Consider the following 22609-nt stretch of genomic DNA (forward strand, 5'->3'; position numbering starts at 1 on the left):
TGCCATGTTGGAGCCAGTAAGCAGTGATTGGTCAGAATCGATCTGAGTCAACGCTTTTATGTCAACAACTGTCACCAATCAGGAGTGAGATGGTTGGAAGTCCACACCTTTACCACTGAAAGTACAGAGATCTGTCATTTGACGCATCACGTCACTGATGTTTTCAGCGACTCGATCAGTGGGTAGAATATAAATCAAATATGGCAGATCGATGCAACCATTCTCCATCTGAACTTCCATCCATTTTCTTCATCTGCTGTTTCCCTTTCGAGGCCGCAGGGTTGCCAGAACCTGTACCGGCTACTGTTGGGCAAAGGCGGGGTACACCCTGGACAGGTCGCCCGCCTGTCGTAGGGCCCATGGGGATGGAGTGATTGCACCCATTATGGTGGCCACCAAGCAGCTGGCTGGCCAGCAGACAGAGTGCCACTTTGGCATGGGTAAGCAGCCTGCTTCGACCTCTTGAACCATTTTTTTTTTTTCCCAAAACGTTACCATAAATATCCTCTAGTTTTATTCTTGTTTATCCCTTGTTTGACTACTGAGGGGCAGCAAGTCTTCAAACTGGGTCATAGAAACACACAAGTAGCTGTGGAAAGCGGCCCTGATTTAGATGCAGCTCCCACAGCAGGAGAGAAATTCACCATCCTGGGATCATCTTTAACTGACTTCATCGAACCCACACATGGAGACATGACTACTGATGCTTTTGTAGAGCTTTTCAAAATAAATAAACCTCTAAATAAGATATAAACATACAACACGCCATGTAGCGATCAGGCTAAAAACATTTGGCAGTAGCTAATCCCAAACATGTCTGGGGCATTAAGCTTATAAACAACATTTTTGGACCGGAGTCAAGCACTAAATCACATTTGGTGTGAACACAGCATTAGAACCACATCCTAACTTCTGGACAAGTAAGGAGTTAAATGTGAAACATGCTACAGGTCTACACAGTATTTGATAAAAAAATAAAAAAGTTTGTTACCATACCATAAACATAATTGGTTAGTTAAAAGAGAAGTTTTAATGAGATGTACAGTAAAGAAGGCATGAAATAAAGTGTGCTCCGTCCAGTGTATATGAACAATTACTACTGGTTTAAGCAGTCATGTAGACTTTGAGATGATTGTATGGGTGCAGCTCTGCTGTCATTGACCTTTAAAGCTGTGCCAAACCCAGAGCGGTGCAGCAGCACCCAGTAGTTAGGGACTACTGTAACGGGTTCTGGGAACAAACAGTTCCTGCTACTGTAAAATGGACAAGAAATGGTGGAACTTTTCTTGGGTTGCCATGTTTATTTCTTTTGTTTTTTTTTTTTCTACTTAAATTGCAGTTTCGAGAGATTTATTTCAGGGTTATTTTCGTACATTGTATTTTACAGCAACACACTACAGACACTGCATACAGTTTTGTCATGTCGGGCATCACTTTAATGACTGGTAACTTGTTTCGTCTGGTTACTAAAGAAAGGAAGTCAGGTTTATCAACTATCATAGCACTTCTTAGGTTGACTTTTAAATCATTATTTTAAAAAAAACAAAGAGAAAGGGACACTTTGGAAAGAAAAAAAATAGAATTCCAAAGACCATATTTATTTAAAGAACTTTTTCCCACAAAACACTCTGCAAACTAACCACTCTAAATAACTGTTTCGGTGTGAAGTTTTCAAGTTTTCAGTGAGCTGTGAAATAGGCTCAATGTAAATATCAATTATAGAGAAAGACCAGTCTTCATAATGGTAAAAACACATTTTCTAGATGTATGTATTCAGCATAGGAACCTTTAAAATAGGTAAAAGTTCATGCTAAGCATTACAAATGAACAATGGTAAGCATGTCTCCCGTTGGAAAACTAAAGGTCATCTGAGCATTACTAACCACAAATGCATTTCTCCTTCCCTCCACTGTTGAATTATCCAAATTTAATTCATGACAAAAGGCCCAATTTAAGCCACAAACAACAGTCGTCATCCTCAATTTCATTTATCTGGTCCGTTAACTCTAGACAAAAAAGAAGGACCTCATGTCGGGGAATTAATCTGAGTACTGGTCATAAGTTAGACCAAGATGAATTCTGGTACTTCACTACAATTTGATAAAAAATTATGACTAATTAAAAGCATGCTTCTCTGCTCAGCCTGTCAAAGAGCCCAGAAACATATAAAAATATCCAGGTTGTATCCGACAGCAACAGTGCATGGAGTAGTGACTACTGGTTTCATGAAAAACAGAGCAGTTCCGTGTGTGTTTGAAGGTTATGAGCTTCACAGATGTTTAAGTAGCATTTGGTTGGAGGAAATGACCAGGAAAGACACTGTTGACATGCTTGAAGTGACAGACCTGGCATCAGGCCCTTTAGGCAGCACATAAACACAATATTCAATTTCATGGCAGTTGTTTTAAAGGGGAAATATTTAAAATGGAGCACAATCATTGCAAAACCTCCAAGGAGCAAAGAAACTGTGACTGACAACTAGTAACTAAAAGTTGTGCATCAGTCAGAGCCAGCAGAATAAAGAAGTCTCAATCATTACTTCCAAGTGACTGTTTTTAATAACATCAGCCCCCTTTCATGATCTCATGTAGCCCTTGTAGTGTTTCTTACAGGTTCTTTTTAGCAGTATTACATGCATGTTTTTCCAATGAAAAAACACACTTGGATGTTAAATAAAATATAAATAAATATGTTTATAAATATTTTTAACGGCAAAAAACATCTATCTAGTTGCAGACTAGCCTTTATTTTCCCAATTCATTTCACTCTAAAATTCTTGAGGTCTGCCTTATTTCAAATCTTGGTTCTTAGATCCAAAAATCTTTTTGCAATTCAAGCAGAGGCCTCTTTGTGGTTAGTCGACATAGGTGGGCAGGAAAGAATCTTAAAGAAAAAACATGGAGCATCTACCGCAAAAGCACACACGCACACTAATGTGTGTGTGTGTGTGCATATATATATATATATATATATATATATATATATATATATATATATATATATATATATATATATATATATGGGTGTGTGTATAAAAATATATCTGAATACATCCATCCATCTTCAGAACCCCATGAATACCTTTTATGGTCACATATGGTCAATGTTTGTTATTTGGGGCAATCCTTTTTCATTCTCAATTTTTGGAGTAATAAATATAGACTAATAAAATTTGCATTTCTTTTCACTCATCCATCCATCTTCTTCTGCTCATTCTGAATCGGGTTGCAGAGGCAGCAGTCCAAGATGCCCAGACTTCCCTCTCTCCAGCCACTTCCTCCAGCTCCTCTGGGGGGACCCCAAGGCGTTTCCAGGCCAGCCAAAAGATATAGTCTCCCCAGCGTTTCCTGGGTCTTCCCCAGGGCCTCCGCCCAGTGGGACATTCCCAGAACACCTCCCCAGGGAGGCGTCCAGACCAGATGCCCGAGCCAGCTTAACTGGCTCCTCTCGATGCGGAGGAGAAGCGGCTGTATTCTGAGCTCTCGCCGGGTGACCGAACATCTCCCCCTATCTCTAAGAAAGCGCCCAGCCCCCCTCCAGAGGAAGCTCATTTCAGCCGCTTGTAGTCAGGATCTCTTTCCTTCAGGGTGACCCAGAGCTCATGACCCTAGGTGAATAATGGATCAAAGATCGACCGGTAAATTAAGAGCTTTGCTTTCTCTCTCAGCTCCCTCTTCACCACAACAAACCGGTACAGCAAACGCGGGTGCTGCTCCAATCCGCCTGTCAATCTCACGCTCCAATCTTTCCTCACTCATGAACAAGACCCCAAGATATTTAAACTCTTCCAAATTATATCGAAGCAGACTAGGCTTTCAAGATGTGCTGTTAAAGTTCTTTTAAAGAAGCAGGCACTGTTGAAGATTGCAGACACAGTGCTCAGTTAAAGAAACTGCAGCAGATCAAGATTTTTACCCTTTGAAAACAAAAGATTTTTAGCAGTGCCATCAGCTCAGAACTGGCAGAAGCCCCTAAGCCCAAGTACATCAATCTACTGTCTGGCCAGATGTGGTCTTCATGGAAGAGTTGCAGCCAAAATGCCAAACTTCTGATGAAAAAAACAAGAGCAAGCCACTCAAGTATGCACAAAAACGCAGGAACAAAAGTGCGGAAAAATAGCAGCAGCTGCACTGGACTGATGAGTGAAAATTTGTAATATTGGCTGCTGGTAGTATGTTTGTTGAAGGGCTCAGGAGCGATACAATAATAAATGTCTGCTTGAAACAGTGGAGCATGATGGAGGTTGCTTAAATGATTGGGACTCCATTTCTACAAATGGAGTCAGAGATTTGGTAAGGATTTCTCAAAGTTTTTCCTTCACAAACGTTGAGCAAGTGTACCAAGATACCAATGATATTATCTTGAAGGCAAAGGGTGGTCACAGCAAATATCCATTTAATTTAAATTTCCTTTTTGTTTATTCACTACATTTCATTTGTTTGGTGGAAATAAAATATTAAACACTTAAATTTTCCTTTTTTTAAGGCATTCTTTGTTTACAGAATGCCTTAAACTTGTACAAAATACTGTACACATATTCAAAGACTAGATCCAAAACATGGTGCTTCTCTTCAGGCTGCTTGCTGGTGAAGATGTTTTGCTTGGTTTCTCTTACCTTACAAACAGTTTCAATATCCCAGGGCTGGATGGTCCTCAGATCAATGACCTCACAGGATACTCCAAGTTTCTCTTGAGCCATGTCAGCTACTTCCCTCAACACATGAACCTAAAGAAAGCAAAACAGAAAACCTTTATAATAACTAGATATACTAGCAATAAAGTAAGTGTGAATGCAGTAAGCTGAATGTAGCTGCAAAAGATGCTAGAGCTGATAGCAGAAAATGCTGAAACTGAAAGCTTGCTAAAATATTAGCTAAATGCCAAATTAGCCAGAAAATGGAAAAAAGTTCTCATTTTGCCAAAACAGCTAGCATAATGTTAAAATACTAGAAAAACTCAGAATTAGCCTAAAAAACTAGGAAAATGTCAAAATTAGCCAAAAGCAGCAAGCATGTAAAATAAAAGCTAAATGCCAAATTACTCTAAAAATTCTATTAGTTGCTGAACATTTTTAAAGTTTGATTGGTGTCTGTAGCTGAAAGTATGCGGAAGTCCATTATTTTTCAAAGTGCACTGCGTTTTTGAAGAATTTGAACTATTTCTCATTCATTTTCTATGGGGTATATTTTGCTAAATATTTCGAAAAATATAAAGTTTATGGATACCAAAAGTGCAAGCAATAATGTCCTGAGTGAGCTGAACGTTTTGATACCAAGATTGCCGAAATTGGTGAAAGTGTGATTCAGTTTTTACGTACTAAAAATGTACAGAAAGTGCGAGGAGAATCACTATAGTACGAATGCTTACTAAGTATTCACACAATTATAACAATGATATTTCCATACATTTTAAATTCAGCAATTTTACAAATATGTAAGCTTATTCATAAACCAAGAGGAGATGGTCCTATATGTTCTGCTCCCAATAGATCTAACAAATATTAGTTGGAAAAGTTTCCCAAAAAGTCGTGGTGCTTGAGAGTTCAGGGGTGGTTCTGGAGTTATTGGTCAACCTATGTTTCTACAACTCTCTATGGTCACAAACTATGGGTTATGACAAAAGGGAGATGATCCCTGGATTGAAGAGGCTAAAATTTGTTCAGAACGTAGCCGCTCTTCCTAACATCAAGAGAAACCAGTTGAGGTGGCTTAGATATCTCTTTCAGATGCATCTTAGACGCCTCTCTGGGGAGGTATTCAGGGCATGTCCTACCAGGCAGAGGCCCCAGGGAAGACCCAGGGTGTGCTACAGAGACAAGACATCTCTGTTTAGAGTGCTGCCCCTGTGACCTGGCCCTGGATAAGATAGAAGATGGATGGACAAACTGATGGATTTTTTTAGCATAATTTAATCACTGTCACAACAAACCACAAAAAAAGTCAGTCAATGACCTCGTAAATTGCAATCACCTGAGCCAACTATCCATCATAAAACAAGGAAGTGAAAATAATAATAATAAAAAGGCAGTAGACTTTGGATTGGAGTTAGAGGCCACTGCTATAAATGATATTAAGAAATTTGTCAGTAATAAGGGACAAGAAAACATTTGTTACTTCAATAATTTGTTCGGCATCATCGTCTACACAACTAGAACCACAAGTGCACACTCATGCAGTTCAAAGTAACTGAGACAACAATCTTTGTATTCCTTAAAAAAATCCATCTGTTGATCTAAATAAAAACTGGTCATTTCTATGAACAGATGGCTGAGATAGTAACATTTCTGCATTTAACTTTTTTTTTAAATCCATTACCTAAAAAATTAGTCAGAGGTAAGTTCTTCACTTTTCTTGAATATTGGTCATTCTTCTTGCCAGGTAAATGATGGTAAAGTGCATGTGGTTTGCCACAAACTGCCCAACTCTTTACTGTCTTGTAGATCTTCCACTGTAAGGAGGATGTGGGTGTAAATGTGTAATTTCCTGCTATTAACATTGTTTGTATGTTGTGTGACGCATTGAGTCAACTGGTAGGAAGGACAGGGACATGTCATGTTGAAGGAGTCAAACGCCTGGTAGTCTTCAAAAATGTTTCAGTTCAGCAGTTGTAGTTTACAATAAGTGAGAATAAGTTAATACATTAGAAAAAACTACAAAAAAATTAAATGAAACATAAATGTTTGGGAATGGGAACCATTTTCTGTCTGTAACTTTTTAGTTAATTGTCTCAGTAAACACGTGGAGAAGCAGGAAAGACAACCACAAAACAAACAGCAACACAGATGCCCCCCAGCTGCCATTGAAAAGACAAATATCAACACAAAAATGCTTTTTTCTACTGAATGAGGTTTTCTGTTCTCATGCTCTTCAACAACAATAATGACTTTGATGGAGACCCTATTCCTCAAAGCCTCCAGCCTCCTGTGAAGCTGTTGGTCCATTACACACAGGATAAGCCTGGTGAAGAGGCCAGACACAATCAAAGCAGGGGATGACTCCTGTGGAGTTGCAGGCCTTTTACTACCAAACTGTTAAATAAAATCTCTTGTGTGAAAAGAAAGGCGACAATGGAAAGTGTGCACACGTGTTACCACAATGAAAGCAGAAAAAGCAGTGACGCTGTCTAACTTTAATCCACTGCTAGCCTCTGTGGTATTAAATCTCATTTAACAGAGATCAGACATGGATCCTTTCTTCCTGTAGCCATGGAAAATCGGCCAGATAGACTTCAACCTGTTATCAAGGATCAGTGAATAGCCCACCTGTGTCCCCCAGGCAACCAGAGTGACATCACTTCCTTCCTGTAAGACCTCAGCCTCTGAGAGTGGGATGGTGTAGGACTCAACTGGAACCTGTTCAACTGAGGGAACACACACATTTAAAATACATTAAGTGCAAGCTCACATTTAGAAAACATTTCATTCTTTGTTGAATGTTATTTTACCATCATCTGCAGCTGCTTTTACATCTAATTAGTAGACCAGATGACAGAGATGAACACAAAGATCTAAAACAGTTTCTACATACACAAAATAAGCATTTCTCAAATAGTGTTCACAAACTTAATTTCCCCCTCACTCACTATATAGTGTACTATGTGGTGCGTCCACCATTTTCTAGTGCTGTCCAAATCTACTAAGTCCAAAATCTAGTACACTAGAAATTTCCCAGAAGTCTTTGTGAAAAACAAGCATGCATCGATTCTAACTAGATTAGCGAATATAGACCAACAATGCATTGAGGTTCGACAATTTTGAACAAAACAATGTGTTTAAATGTAATTTTTGAATAAACCATCCACATTTTCATCATCAGAACACAGTGGAGTCATAAATAAACATTTCAAAATCTAACAGTACTGAGCTAAAACATTTTAGACATCAGATTTTTGTACAATGGAAAATCAATTGGAAGTCAGAAAGCAGAACCAAAATTAAGGCGAACTGGATTCTAAAACAGATTATTTTTCAAGAATATTTTAATGCGCCTGATGGGTTAAGAAATACAGTGAGAGTCACAATTGGTTCCGATTTATATTTTGAATCGGATTCATGTATTTTTGGCAGAGATCTGCCACAAATGGTAAAATAAACGCACTTTGTTAATCAGTGCTGACATTACACTACCTGCTGCTATATTGGCATCACTGACCTGGTTCTATGTGACACAAGGTGTCTTTTATTTTGAAAGGAAATAATGTGAATGTCTGTCAAAAGTTATGAACTGTTTCATATAATGTAAGAAAAAGGGTATTTTTTCTTTATATTTATTTTTTTTCATGCAAAAGAAGTTATTTGTTATTCATCATAATGGTAGCACTAACATAAATACCAATCTGTGTCTTATTTTACTAAAGGATAAAGTGAGGCTTCGTGGCTCTTGCTGGTTTTGAAAAATTGACCCGAATGGCTCTGTAAGTATTGAAGGTTGAAGACCCTTGATCTATGCAAATGATACAAAAACGTGCATTTATCAATCCAATGAATCTCTTTAGGCTATCAAATTTTCCCACATTTCTCTGGTGAATTAAATGTAAAGTCTAAAGTTCCTGAACAACCTTTGTTTGCTGGTAATGAAAATAATGGCTTCTAAAGACATGCAACAATCATTACAGTAGGATTGGAGGAGAGATGGATTGTGCTGCAGCTCAAGATCATTTCTTTATTTACCACTAAACCTCCTGGTGACCTGGAGCGCATTAAATTTTGTTTCCACGTGGTGTGACTTTACACATTTGTAAGGCCAAAATGGAAGCTTACAATGATTAAAAATGGAAAACATCTCTCAAAAACAATACAGCACAATTATGTTTACACCTACTGAAATTTTTCATCATCCCACTCCTGTGAGATGAACTGTTTTTTATGACTTGTCTCAGGTCATTTAACACTTCCCCTTCTCTTCCTATTGATGACAGCAGCCAGTCAACTGCAGTGTGTAATGTCTGAAGGAGGTGAACCCTCTGAACCCTCTGAAGACAGTCAGGTGGGGCGGTTTTTGGATGGTGAAGGGTGTAAAAGCAAACACCAAAGAATAAGTGAGACAGAAATGCTTTTATAGTGGTTTTGAGATAAAAAAAAACAACTTAATATTACATTTCACATGTGCAGGAGTTTTGAAGATTACTGAAGTTCTTCCAGACGGTAAAGACTCCATAAAAATATATATATCGGACACTTTTTAAGTTAAAATCTGGCATTATTCTATCTGAAAATGAGGCAGAAAATCCTTTCCAAGACTATATGAAATGACCTGTTTATAATGTATTCTTAACCCTTGTGCTATCCAAGACATGTTTACAGTAATAGTGGGGTCATCTAGACCCCACAAGACAACACAATGAACTTTTTTTCTATGATCTTCATTGCTGTCCGTGACAGACATAAAATCCTGTCTACCTTTGTCATGGGAGGGGTCACGCATCAATGTAAGAGTGGGGTCATATAGACCCCATTAGAGAGCACAAAGGTATATGAAAACCATCTCCAGCGAAAAATGATTCTCCCTTAAATGTAAGAAAGTATAGATAAATAGATCAGATCCACTTAAAGTCCCACCTCAATCATCTTTTGAGTTATTGTAAAAGAGTTTCCAGTGTTTTTTTGTTTTGTTTTTTATGATAAACATGCTGTTTTGGGCTAAACAAAAAAAAAGTTGTTTTCTAGAACATGTTTTTTTCAGAGCAGCAGTAGTTTTTTTTAGAAATTCACCTCTGAATTGTGGGTGGAAGTTAGCCTGACAACTTTCTGTTTACATGCTCTCTCCAGCTAGCTTACAGCCCCTCAAAACCTCAACCTATTATTCTAGGTGCAAAAATAAAGTAATCAATACAAGAGCCTTTCAGACGTACAGTTTTGAGCCAGATACCAGCTCAGACAAGGAATACAAAGACGTACGTGGATCTATTTGTCTGCAAGTGGATGCATCAGAATGGAGCGGAGCAGGGAGCTTGTGGCATGCCGACTGTAGCACCTGTCACTGCTCCACGCTTTTTCAAACTGTATTTTTTCAAGAGCTCCTGATTAACAACAATTTCAGTAAAGAAATACTCAAAAATACAATTTAAAGCTTCATTTTCATTATACATGTCCTCCATAGTGAGGAAAATGCCATGAGAACATGTTAAAAACACCAAAAACACACTTTTCCTTGGAGTAGGTCTTTAACTCTGAGAAAGAATGAGAGAATGTTTTGCAATTTATCATTATATCCAATTTCAAATTTGCTGCAACCACTTAATACCACATAGTTTTGACAATCAAATCCACATTTATGTGCAATGTGCAATGTTCAAGATATGAATAAAGAAAGTTTTAATTTAATATTTGCTGTTAAAAAAACACATTCGAGAATGTAATGGATTGGTATAAAGACCTCTCCTCAGGCTGGTTTGAGACTTTCCTGTTTTAAGTGTAAAATCTAATTTCAACTTTGTTGCTAATAAGTGAACAGTCACGTAATGCAGTGTGGAAAAAAGTATTTGGCAATCCCAATTCAGCAAGTTGTCCCTTTTAAAAGGATTAGTTTAGTCTGTAATCAACTGTGAAAGACAGAATGTGAAAAAGAACCCAGAAAATCATAGTATTAAATATTGTTTTAGTATTATTTGTGTATATAAAAAAAACTAGTTTAAATACTAGAGTAATATAGAAGTATACATAGGTATTGAAGTATATAACAAATAGATGGAGTAATAAAATAATGGTACCCCTTCGCTACAGCAGAACTACAGAAATAGAAACCAAAGGGCTCACCAGCTGCTCTGTAAAGGATCTTGGGCTCAAAGAAGATGCATGGGTTCCTGTCAGCGATGCATGACAGCAGCAGCCCTTTGGCCTGCATTGGACCACGAGGTATCACAACCTGAGGACCAAATGACATGTTAAACACATTTTTATGATAGTGGGGACAAAAACAATCAAAAGTCAATCAAACAATTGTCTGAAACTCGAATTATAAAATACTGACAATAGACTTAAACGAATTTTCTTTACTTTTTTGTCCCACACATTGATGTAAAAATAAAATAATGTTTTGCCTAAAAGTAAATGTAACACTTAAATGGGGGTGCATCAAGCTTCTGCAGCTGTATGTCAGGACTGATCCTCAGATGGAGGGGAACGCGTTGATGTTATGCCAGATTAGTATTTATCAGCCTGACCTTTGGAAAGAAGGCAGCCTGTTTGATACAGTCAGCCACGGATGAAACGTACAATTCTCCCTCTTTTGTTCAAGGCTCTCCGGCTCTTAGCCATGAGATGTTAAGTCCCTGATCAGAAACTGGAGGGGTCAAACAGAACCATACTTTTGAAATACAAAGTTAGTTACTCATCAGTACATACATTTGGACTGTTGACTCCAAGTACTTAAAGTTACTAAACTATAACTAAAAGAAACTGAAACTACACATCTTGTATTTTCAAAATACATTTCTTGTATGTATTTTTATTTTTTTTCACAGTGCCCTGTGTCCTGATTGGCTGTTGACCTCGTCAATTAATCTCTTCTTTTATGTGACTCCTGAACAGAATGCGTGTGTGCAGAAGCTCGCCACACAAATCTTAGATTGGTGGAAGAGTTTTGTTTTCATTCTATACTACTGAACTTATGTATCTGTGAAGGTTTGAACTATGAGAGCTTAAACAAGAGAGAAAAGTGTGAAAATGTGCATGTCTGTCTGAGAAAAGTTATATAGTGTCTAGTGAGGGGTTTTACAGCCTTAAAACATATGTAATCCTACTTTGCGGATTTCACCTATTGCTGTTTATTTGTGGAACGTATTCCCTACGATAAACGAGGGACTACTATATATACTGTATACATTCCACCCCCATTTATAGGTGCAAAGATGGTGGTCAAAATTGTATGGTCAAGGTTTTTCCACAAGACAATCTTTTTGATGTGAGACAAAGATAAGCCAAGAGATTTGGTTGTTCCAATATTGGCCTGCTCACATGTGTAATTGTGTCTGCTGTGCGGTCCACAACAAATAATACATCTTTGATTCAAAAGATGCTTGAGAAGTTTAGTTTGAGTTTGAAAGTGTGGATGATGTTTTTCTTTTTCTCAAAAGATAGTTCTACTAGGCGGCATTGGATGCAGTTTATTTTTCCCATGGAAAATTGTAGCTTTGTTAAAAAGAAAGTTTTATTTGTCCAACTTAAAACAGAACAGCTTTGTGGAAAATAATCTCAGTATGAAGATTGATCAAGATTACGCAGCTTCTAAAATCAAGGAAGCTTTTTTTCTTGACCAGAATTCAGCCAAAAAATGATGAGTTGGTATGAAGCCTCTGGGTTTGTAACAAACTGTGTAAAGAAATTAGAAAGCTAAACAAAAGGGATGTAACAATTCAGTCGAGTCACGATTTGATTCGATTCAAGTATGTTGTGTTTTCCACTTGTGACTTTTATGGTTTATAGATAATTTACTTGACATTTTAAGGGGGTTTTACATTTCTATTACAATGTTTAACATCGAGTCACTGTGCTAAAAACTTCTTTCTACAGGTTTTAACTCTGGCACAGGACTTTCAACATGCTGTCTTGTGTTCTTAGGTGTATGTTACTTGTTGTTACACTGGAACTTGTATAGAGTTGTGTGTGTGCGCAAATGTAGTCATGCAGTCACTGGTACTGTGAATTCAAGACATATTTCCTTCGGGACAATAAAGTATATTTGATTGATTGAACACCTTGAATTAAAGGTATTTTAAGGCCAAGTTTGTTTCCTTTTTGCCCCTTACATCAAACTGTGTTCTCCCACTAACAGAAAGGATTCAACACAAATAAACAATTATACATAATATTGAAATGATCACAAACTCTTTCATACTCTGTTCATGTTGTGCTCCGTGAGACTGATCCTGCGGCGCCCGCTCAGCACAATTCCCCAGCCGTTGAGCGTGCACTGAATGTTTAACCCAGTTCAACATTTTTACGCATAATTGCAGCAGCACAGCACAGTGACCAATCAGGGCCTCGGATTTGGGAGTGGCGCGTGGGTAGCACCCGCTTCAAAGCACGGAAGGGCCAAACATGATCACGAAAGAGAAATGAATCATTGCGGTTTGAGCTCAGTTGGGTTAATATGACACCCAGACAGACATTAAAGGAACAGAATCGTGAAAACAAAAAAGCTTGGAGCAAGATTTGGGGGATTCACATTGTTTTGACTTTTTGATTCCTATTGTAGGTGGTGGAGGAGCGCTAATGAACAATAAAAATATAATAGAAGAAGATTCTTCTCCCTGCAGATACCTGTGTGAGCGCGCTGCTCCAGTGTGGATACCACCGGTTGAGCGCATGCTCATAAACCCGGGTAGAATGCATTCTTGAACGCAAAACACGCGGCCGGTGTGGAAGCACCTTGAACCGGGTTGAACATTCAGCGCGCGCTCAGTGGATGCCCGATTTGTGCGTAGAGCTCGCGACCCAACTTAAAAACTTGCGAAGCAACGAGCGCTCACGCGCATGGAGGCCAGGAATTCTGCTGGCATTTGCATTACTTTTCATCAAAAGTGTCCGCTTGATTGCGCAGCCAGTGTGTAAGCACCTACACATACACACACACACTCACACAGGCGCGCGCACCTCCACAGGCGCGTCTGCATGGAAAGCTGTTAAAATTGATTTTTTTCATTTTCTGCATCAATTAATATGTTGACGAGTTTGAATCTTTTTTTTTTTTATTTTTTTTTTTTTTACTAATTCCTGAAGAATCGTTACATCGTTACTAAACAACATGCTACATGAGGATATGCAGTATCTTCAATTAAAAATAAGTCTGCTGGTTCATAGTATTGCTCTATCTTGTTGTACATTCCAATTTAAACATATATTTAATGTTAATCTTGTAAATGCTTTTTGTAACTTTCGTGGGACTGACCTTGATACCAGGGCAGTGGACAAAAAAGGCCTCAGGACTTTGGGAATGGTAAAGAGATCCATGGCCGACACAACCCCATGGAGCCCTAATAGTAAGGTTCCCACAGTCAAACAAGTTGCCTGACCGGTAGCGGTATTTGGCCGCCTCATTGACGATCTGAAAAGAGTTTTTTTTTTAAAGTCAGGCAAAAGAAAAGCAGATTAATAGCAATGCAAAATCACAACAGAAAACCCCTCAAGGTAGAACATGTTGTCATGTGTGACAAATGAGGAAATACTTCCAAACGGAGTTTACAACGTCACACAAGTCCTTATAGTTAGATTTCTTTTTGTTACAACATTTCTTATTGGTTGTGTCTGATTCCTCTTCAGTTTTTTTTGTTTAATCTAAAATAACAACAAAAAATAGAACCAGAAAATTGCAATATTTGTAACATATAATGCCATAATGTATACAATCTTTAAAGGACATGTTCAACATTGCAGTAGCACAAACATTTTTACTTTAACATAAAAAAACCTTTGTAAATAAACACAATATCACTAAATGTCAAGGCCAGTTACCCTCATATATATTAAAAATGTTTTTTCAAGCCTTTTGATCGCCCCCAAGGTGTTTTTTACTTATTCTTACAGCCTTTTGGACAATTTGTCCAAATCTTTTTCTTTGTGAAAGTCAGAGAAACTATTAATTCAGGATTTCCGTCTCTCTGTAAAGGTCAGTTTCAGCTGCATCTATTTAAGCATGGCCACAGATGGGGGGTGGGGGAGACACACACTCAAGGCCCAACAATAGATTTATTTTACCGTGGCTCAAAAGCAAATCAAAAAAGCTCAGAGAAATAAGCCCTACTGGAACATCCTCTGTTTCACATTGCCTTGACAGACTAAAGGGGGTGTACATTTGTCATGTGGAGGGCAAGAACCAAAAGGGATGGAAGTGTCAACGTATGCATAATAAAACAGCTGCACTCGTCAGTATCCCGAAAGAAGCCGCTGAAGAGATTATTTTTGTTAGCTACAAAGTACATTAAAAAACAACATTAAAGGTCATGTTTCATGACTTAAAGCCCAAATAAACCCAGCTACAACATGTGTAAAATTACTGACACCACTGAAAAGTACATGTTCTCCATGGAGGTTGGACATCCTATTGAATAATATAAAAATAAAGTCTAAAATTTTGCATGAAAAATGCAATTCAGACATGCAAAATACATTTGTGTCAACACAAGAATGTGTTTTCCAGGAACAGATGTTCACAGAATCACAGGGACAAAACATCTTACATAATTCCTAACGCATTTTTTTATTGTGACAAGATCTGACAATATGCAGTTAGAAATTAAATGGTACAAGAATTATCATAAGTTTTTAAGTATTAACTACACTAGAAACATGCATGCTGGGAAAAATAATTTTGATACAAAGAGCAGTGGACACTTTCCCATTCAAAACTCTTCCTGCCATAAAAAAAGTGCCGGTAAATGTCACCCACCACTCAGAGACAAGTTTCCTTATACTGCTTTGAAAATCATCAATGGTTTGTGTCTGAGCAACGCCATGTGGTTTACCTGGTCAAACGCTGGAAAGATGTAGTCTGCAAATTGGATTTCGGCTATGGCTGTGGCCCCAGCAACCGCCGCACCAATGCCAAATCCCACAATCCCCTGCTCACAAAGGGGAGTGTTGAAGACTCTGTCCTTACCTGGAAACAAAAGCAGAAAAAGAGGATCGGATAGATGTTGTTTCAGACCAGAGGTCTGCAACCTTCGGCTCCAGATCCACATGTGTCTCTTTTATCTCTCCATTGTGGCTCCTTGACCAAACATAAAATAAGTCATGGAGACTGCTGATCCAGACATGTCGACCATCAGAGTCAGCAGCTCCTGATAATGACTCCTTAACCAAAACTACCTAAAGAAAACAAATAAACAAAGCCTGCAAACTAAGACTACCAAGGACCAACCCCAAACTAAAATAACAAAATCCAGCAGAGTAAGACTGATGTGTACAAAGAGGGGAAAAAGAACACAATAAATAAAATAAAATAAATAAAATGGCAATTCTTTAAAGTAAGCATTACTTGATTAGCATTTATAATTTAGATAAGTTAAATGTATAAATTGATGGCCGAGGAGCACATAGATGATAAACTATGTAGATTTTTACATCCCTGTTGACCTGAAGACGTCTTGTTTGTTCAACTCTACCTCCAGAATGAACAGATTTTATATGCAAAGCAAAACTTTGGTAAAAAGTTTGATCTTTTATGAGTTAAAAGAACATATTACATTGTGCTGTATAACAGTGGTTACTAGCTGTCCAGAGGAGCACTGACATTATCCTGTTTGGCACAGAGCATCTTTTATTTTGAAAATAAATTATTTGAGCTTCTGTCAAACATAAAAAACTACATTTTGAGAGATGCTAAGTTCCTTTTATATTTTTGCTTTTGTTCGTGCAAAAAATACATAATTCATATTATTTAAAAAATAGGTAATGAATGCAAATCCAAATTTCTTAAAGGCTAAAGTAAGACTATGTGGGTCCTTCTTGGTTTTGATCAGTAGAAAACAGCCCAGAAGTATCTTTACCGTTAAAGGTTACCGACTCCTGTTTTAGACCAATGAAGTAAATTTTTTTTCACAATGAATAAACAAATATGGAATTTCTTGGCACTTCTCACACTGGAAAAACAGAATCTTGAGTTAGGATCCACTGCACTGTGGTGTTGCCCTAAAACGATAAGTTCACGACTTCTTCAGTCAACCAATCAAGTGATTCTCACACATGCACACAACCCCCCTTAAGTAAAAACACTAGACTTTTTTTTTTCCATTCTCCACCCTATAATTTAAGAAAAAACCGCAAGGGGGGGAAACTAAATTTAGTTTGCAAATGTTATTTTTGCTCTCATCTTTGAGAATTTGCCACTTTAGTCTTTTTCTGCTTTGCTGGGAAGTTTAGCTCTGAGGAGTCGAATTGTGCCCTCAAGTGCCCTCTCCGTTCACAAAGTTCAGCTCTGAACCACAGCGCCGCAAACCTTTGGAAGAATGAACCATTAATCAAAAGATGAAAATTTAGTGCCTGGTTGCTCAGACTTGAAATGAAACCCAACTATGTACTTACTTGCTAAGTTATAGCAAATAAAATGGGTGCTTCTATGTTTCAAAGGATTCAGGGGTTAGTCCAGTTAATCTCTAAAAAGATGACATTTGTGCCAAAACAAAGATGGCCTGTGTGAAAATTTGCGTGGTCTTTTTTTTTTTTGGACTTCTACATTTAGCAGTCTGTAAACAGCAGTGCTTTAAGTCAAAAAAAGCTAAATGCTGGAGTAAGAAGGAGAGCTCGGTGAGCATGCGGTCAACGTGTGCTGTTGTTCTCGGGAAAACATTATCCAGGAGGGTCCAGCGGCAACTGAATGGAGCCCCAGATCACCCAGGTGAATGCATTCGTCTCGAAAAAGCCATTCATATGGTGTCCGCCCTGCATTAACCCCTGTTCTGTGTAATGGCTGCAGATGGCAGATGTGTGCATCACCCCTTTCTGTAGTGAGAGGGATAAAAACAGCTTTGTGCTCGTCACTGTACACAAGGATGAGATGGAAAATAATGATCCCTCTCCAAAGGTCAGCTCTTCTGACGTCAATGAAAGCAAAAGGAAAAGCCAGCTACTGTCGGATGGATTTGAGACTTCTCGCCATTAAAACAGCTTATAGAGTGAAAGGAAAATGAACTCCAAACAAGCTAATGACATCCAATTTTCTATCTATCTGCGATAAACATTTATGTTGTTTTAATTGTGTTTATCTTGTCTTTTGGTTTGCTCTTGACTGTATTTAGTTAAATTTCAAGAGAGTCATTTCTGGTCATTTCTGTTACCGAACAGAATTTTTTAATACCAAGCACTAAACTGGACTTTACACCTTAACCTCGTGCAGAGTGAGAAATCGGGGTTTTACAAAGAAGCACATTTACTCACAGCCTTTAAATTTGGACCGCATGTTCATTTTAATATATTATTATTATTGAAAAGATTACAGAGTCCTGGTCCTTACCTGGTATTGAAAATCTATACGCACCAGGAGTTGAGAGGAGAGCAAAAAAGATTATTGCTGTCAAGGAACTCCTACGCACTTCCTCTTTCCTACTTCTGTCATCTAGTTGCAGACATTGCCCCCACCCCATGAGCAGCACAGAACTGGAAACGGTTCTGTTTCATTCCCATAATTTTTAAAACCACAAAACTATCCAACCAAGTCATTAGTCATCGCAGACTGACTTCTTGTTCATCAGCTGATTATCAACCAGTTCTTCTGAAATTGCTTTCTATTGTGGCAATGCAAACCAAAATCTCTACACTGATAAATAATTTTTCATTTTTCATTTCAGCACATTTTACTTGAGCACTTTGAAAGTTAACCTGATTAATGTACGGTATGTTTTGTTTTTAAACTTTCGTTTGGCCAATTGAGAAGCCAAAATTGGCAAACTTTTCAAACATGGCCAATTATCAGTCCATCATTACAATCTAATGTAGAGGTAGGACTGTTGAGGTATCTCACAATTCAATTATGATTCAGAAGGCAAGGATTCAATTATGAAACAATTATCAATGCATCCCAGATCTGCATTTGTGTTTAGAAATCTTTCCCTTTACCACAAGACACTAAAATATCTGCTGGCAACGCAGCAATGGGCATCTTGGCTCCACATATTACATGTTGCCAACTTAAATTTCCATCACTTTCTGTGCTGGTCGCACGTAAATACGTGCAAATGACATCAACCAAAAAAAAAAGAAATTATAATTTAGTCAATATACATGTTACGTGCAAAACCAAGTGAAGCTGTTTTTGAATGATGCCAATATCATCAGTACCAGTTCTTTAAAATCATGTTCCTTTTTATTGTAAATGCAAATGAATCCACTTGTATTTTATATTAATGGTACCACGTCTGCATTTTATCAACTCAGAATAAGGAAGAGTGAATCTATCAGACTGCAGGATTATATTACTCCAAATTTCAAAGTTCATTATTGTTGGTCCTATGAGAGTTCACCTAAAGCCAAACGGTCCCTGTGAATCCTGCATAGTGTCCTTTACCATCACTTGTGTTGTTGCTAAGAAACTTGGCATTAAATGTCTAACTGAAAGTGTTGAAGTCCAACATGGATCTGCTGGTTCTGAAGACATGGTCAACATTTGCAGACAAGTAGGGATTCAAACCAAGACCAGCAGGTGGCCTGTACTATAGTAGCATATGCTTATGTCCTACTTTTCATAATTTACACCATAATCTTTACATGATAGAATATGGTTTTAGTATAACACCATTTGACTGAATACTTATTTATCAAGTCGTCATTCTTAGGAGAAATTGAGTTTGCCTAATGAGGACTATTCAACATTAACTGGGATTCAGGCTTAACAAAGGTAGAACTTGCAAGAAAAAAAAATGCATTTTTATATTAAAGAACTAACAGAAAATAAGGTTTTTGCCTGAAAATATAAGAAAACCAATTCATGGATTTGACGTTTCATTTTCCAAGGGACACTGTGACACTAAAAGAGATCCCACTGTTTCAGAATATATATGGATGGATAGATGGGTTGATTGATTTCCCAAGGGAATGTTTTCAAGAAGTCTCTTTGACTTTTTAGGGAAAGTAGATTTTGACAACACTGTTTGAGGGGAACCAACAAGTGAAGGTTTTTCATACAATCAGCATTACAGTCTATAGATTGAATGACTACTCTGGTGCTGCTCAATGCATCTGGAGGAGCACCTCTGCAGAAATATCAAACTTGAACAACAGCTATGATCCTTTATGTCAGTAGAGTCCCATTTCCTGTTGGATCAGGCTAATTTCCTCATATAACCAGTGTTTCTGAAACATGCTACTTCGTGGTTGTGTTGTTGTAGGATGAGTTTAACTGCTGTCTGGTGGTTTCCTGATGACATTAGTGTTTGAGTACCACAGTACTTCCAGCCAAATCTTCTGAAGGTTTAGCCAGAGAACTGCAGTCCAGCTTCCCCTAATGCCACCACAAGCACATACATAGAACACTTCACAAGTATAAATGTTGACACAATTAAGGACCCTTGCGGAAGTCTCTGTTTACCTCTGTATACATCAATAGACTGAGCAGAAGTTGTCAATAGTGGAATTGCAGATGTTACTCACTCCCTGTTGTAGTAAGTGATACACAGCAGATTTCAACCAAGCCAACATCTTTATGAGTGGAAATCATGCTTTGACATTTCTTATTTGTCTTGCATGTGTTAGTCAAACACTAACAGAGCTACAGTGTTCATGTCACACTCTGGCCTGATGGTTGATCCACATTTAAGGGCGTGAGAACAGATTAACAAGCACATAGAGAGCTTGTTTAACTCTTTCTCCATATAGTCTCCTAAGTCTATTTGTCTGTGCTGAGTTTATAGGTCTGTGGCAATCTCTTCAGAGTGGGTGGTTTAATCACTGATTTATTAGGAAAGGGACCTAACCCAGAATCAGATACAAATTTGGGGCTTCCATCTTTATAAGGAAAGTCTGGAAACATTTGTCTTAGTTTTGCCATCTGTGTTCATTTGTTCCAAATTGAAACCTTTTTAAATACATTTTTCACATATATTCTATGTTTTACAGCCTGTGTCATAATTTCATCCCAAGTGCATGCAGATTTAATAGTTAATGTTGATCACCTGGATTGAACTGAACAAATAATTAAAAACCTCCCACAGAACATGTCTCGTAATGATGATCATGTTTGAGCTGCAACAGCTTCTGTAACCCTAACCTGATGCAATAATGAACTTTTAGTTTCTTAAGCAATCATTTAAGCAAAAAAAAATCATGCTGTGGGCAGAAGTCTCTTGAACAATTTCTTGTTCTGGTTGAATAAAAAGTTTCTTGTAAACTCAATTAAATTGTAAAATAAACATAGTGCACCTTATACGTTGAAACAAAAAAGAATGCTTATAAATAGTTACCTATTATTTTTTGATGAAGATCATAACTTCTAGGGTCACTTTCATTAAAATTTGGATGCTACTAACCTTTGATAGTTAGGGGAAAAAAATTATTTTAGATGCATCGATTATGACCCATACATTTTTTTTTCTAAATAATAGAAAAACAGATTATTCCTACACAGTTTGAGCTTTTTGGGGGTCTCTAAATAATAGCACAATTATAGGAACATAGTAGTATTTTCTGGAGAATTACAAGAATGTTTTTTTTTTTTTTGCATGTCTGTCAGTAAGGTGCATCTTCTGAATGCTGAGTGGAAAGAAATGGAATGAGATCACCTGTCAGTCACTTAAAAAGTCGTGAGGAAACCAAACATGCAACCAATGACAGCAAACGTCTGACTGTCAAGGCATGCTGTTGAAGATACTAAGGCTATTGCGTCCTGCTTGTGATCTGCACTAAATGCCTTACATGTTCCCCAGCTATCAGTGATTGGGTTTCCATGCAAAAGGAAATCTATAAACACTGCTCTAAGAAGACACAACAGTTTCTAGAAAAAGAAAGTGACAAAAGCTAGCTAGCGAGCCTATCTTGTTGGCATATACTCTGTCCATGTAGCCAACACAGAGTTTTGTCATCGGTAAAAACTGTCACAACATCTGTCTTTGTCTGGTATGAAACAACAGATATGTGCAATTAATCTGAGGTTAGATACAGATACCAGATCCCCGCAGGTACAAGGAAAACCTTGAAAATCAATCGAAAGATGCTCATATCAACCAAATGTGTTAGGTCTCACAGCTACAACACACTGACAAGCAGGCCATGAGCAAATAGATCCTTGTGGTCCTCTTGGTGAACAGTGAGCAGAAATGTGATGCTGCATGAGGACTAGTAGGTAAAATCATTTTCAATGTTATACTGACATCTAGTGTCTAAACAGTGTCAAAGCAGGAACTGTTTTTTTTTTCTTTATGAAATTCAGTCAGATTTTTACCATATTTGTCTCTCAGGCCAACGGTGCATCGGAAGACTCCACCAAATGCAACATCTTCACCAAAGATGACTGTAAAAGAAAACAATCCAGAGTCAGACACCCTGAGAGGTACTGAAGATAGACAAGACAAAAAAAGCAGCCAACACCTCTCTTCTCTAAAAAGCAACAATAGAAACATTACTTTCTGTTTTTATGCTTTAACGGTTGTTATTTCATTCTCTTCTTTTTTTTTTAGCTATTCAACGAAACATCTTTCTCCAAAAATTTTCTTCAAAAACATAAAAGGGATGTATGTTTATCAGGATTTCAGGTACTTTTGTTGAGACGTTTAGATGTTTTTTTTTTACTTCCTATTTTTAAGACTTTTGTGGACATTTTAAGATGCTTATAACACCGTTTCCTACCATTTAGAACTAAATAAGGTAAATAAAGATTCTGAAAGGTATTTTAATGTTGTTGGTATAGACAAATATTAGACAATAAGGATTTTTAATCAACAATAATTATTGTTTTGTTTGAATTTTCCAGCATATTCTAGTTAAATGTGTTACATAACCTCTGATATTTCTGTGGACATACCACTTTAAATCTAATGAAGGCCACCATCATGAGAGAAAAAAATGAAAGGAATGATTTTTTTAAGCATTTATCATTGTACCGTTTCATGGTCACAAAGACTAAAAAAAAGATGAAATCATCAAACTCCTTGAAAACTGAGAGCACAGATTAACCAAAAACATGATGAC

General features: G+C 37.6%; 1 protein-coding gene across 1 annotated transcript in view; it reads right to left on the bottom strand.

The window, feature by feature from the left end:
- Nucleotides 1–22609, bottom strand: part of bckdhb (branched chain keto acid dehydrogenase E1 subunit beta) — a 62822-nt gene that overhangs the window by 34626 nt on the left and 5587 nt on the right. Inside the window, exons 3-8 of the mRNA XM_024268153.2 lie at nt 21864–21932; nt 15460–15593; nt 13887–14042; nt 10754–10862; nt 7262–7359; nt 4616–4726 (exon numbers count right to left, since the gene is read on the bottom strand). Of these exons, the coding sequence (XP_024123921.1) occupies nt 4616–4726; nt 7262–7359; nt 10754–10862; nt 13887–14042; nt 15460–15593; nt 21864–21932 (677 nt within the window). The remainder of the gene's footprint in view (nt 1–4615; nt 4727–7261; nt 7360–10753; nt 10863–13886; nt 14043–15459; nt 15594–21863; nt 21933–22609) is intronic.

Source organism: Oryzias melastigma, linkage group LG16 (assembly GCF_002922805.2).
Source record: "Oryzias melastigma strain HK-1 linkage group LG16, ASM292280v2, whole genome shotgun sequence".
NCBI classification, from domain to species: Eukaryota; Metazoa; Chordata; class Actinopteri; order Beloniformes; family Adrianichthyidae; genus Oryzias; species Oryzias melastigma.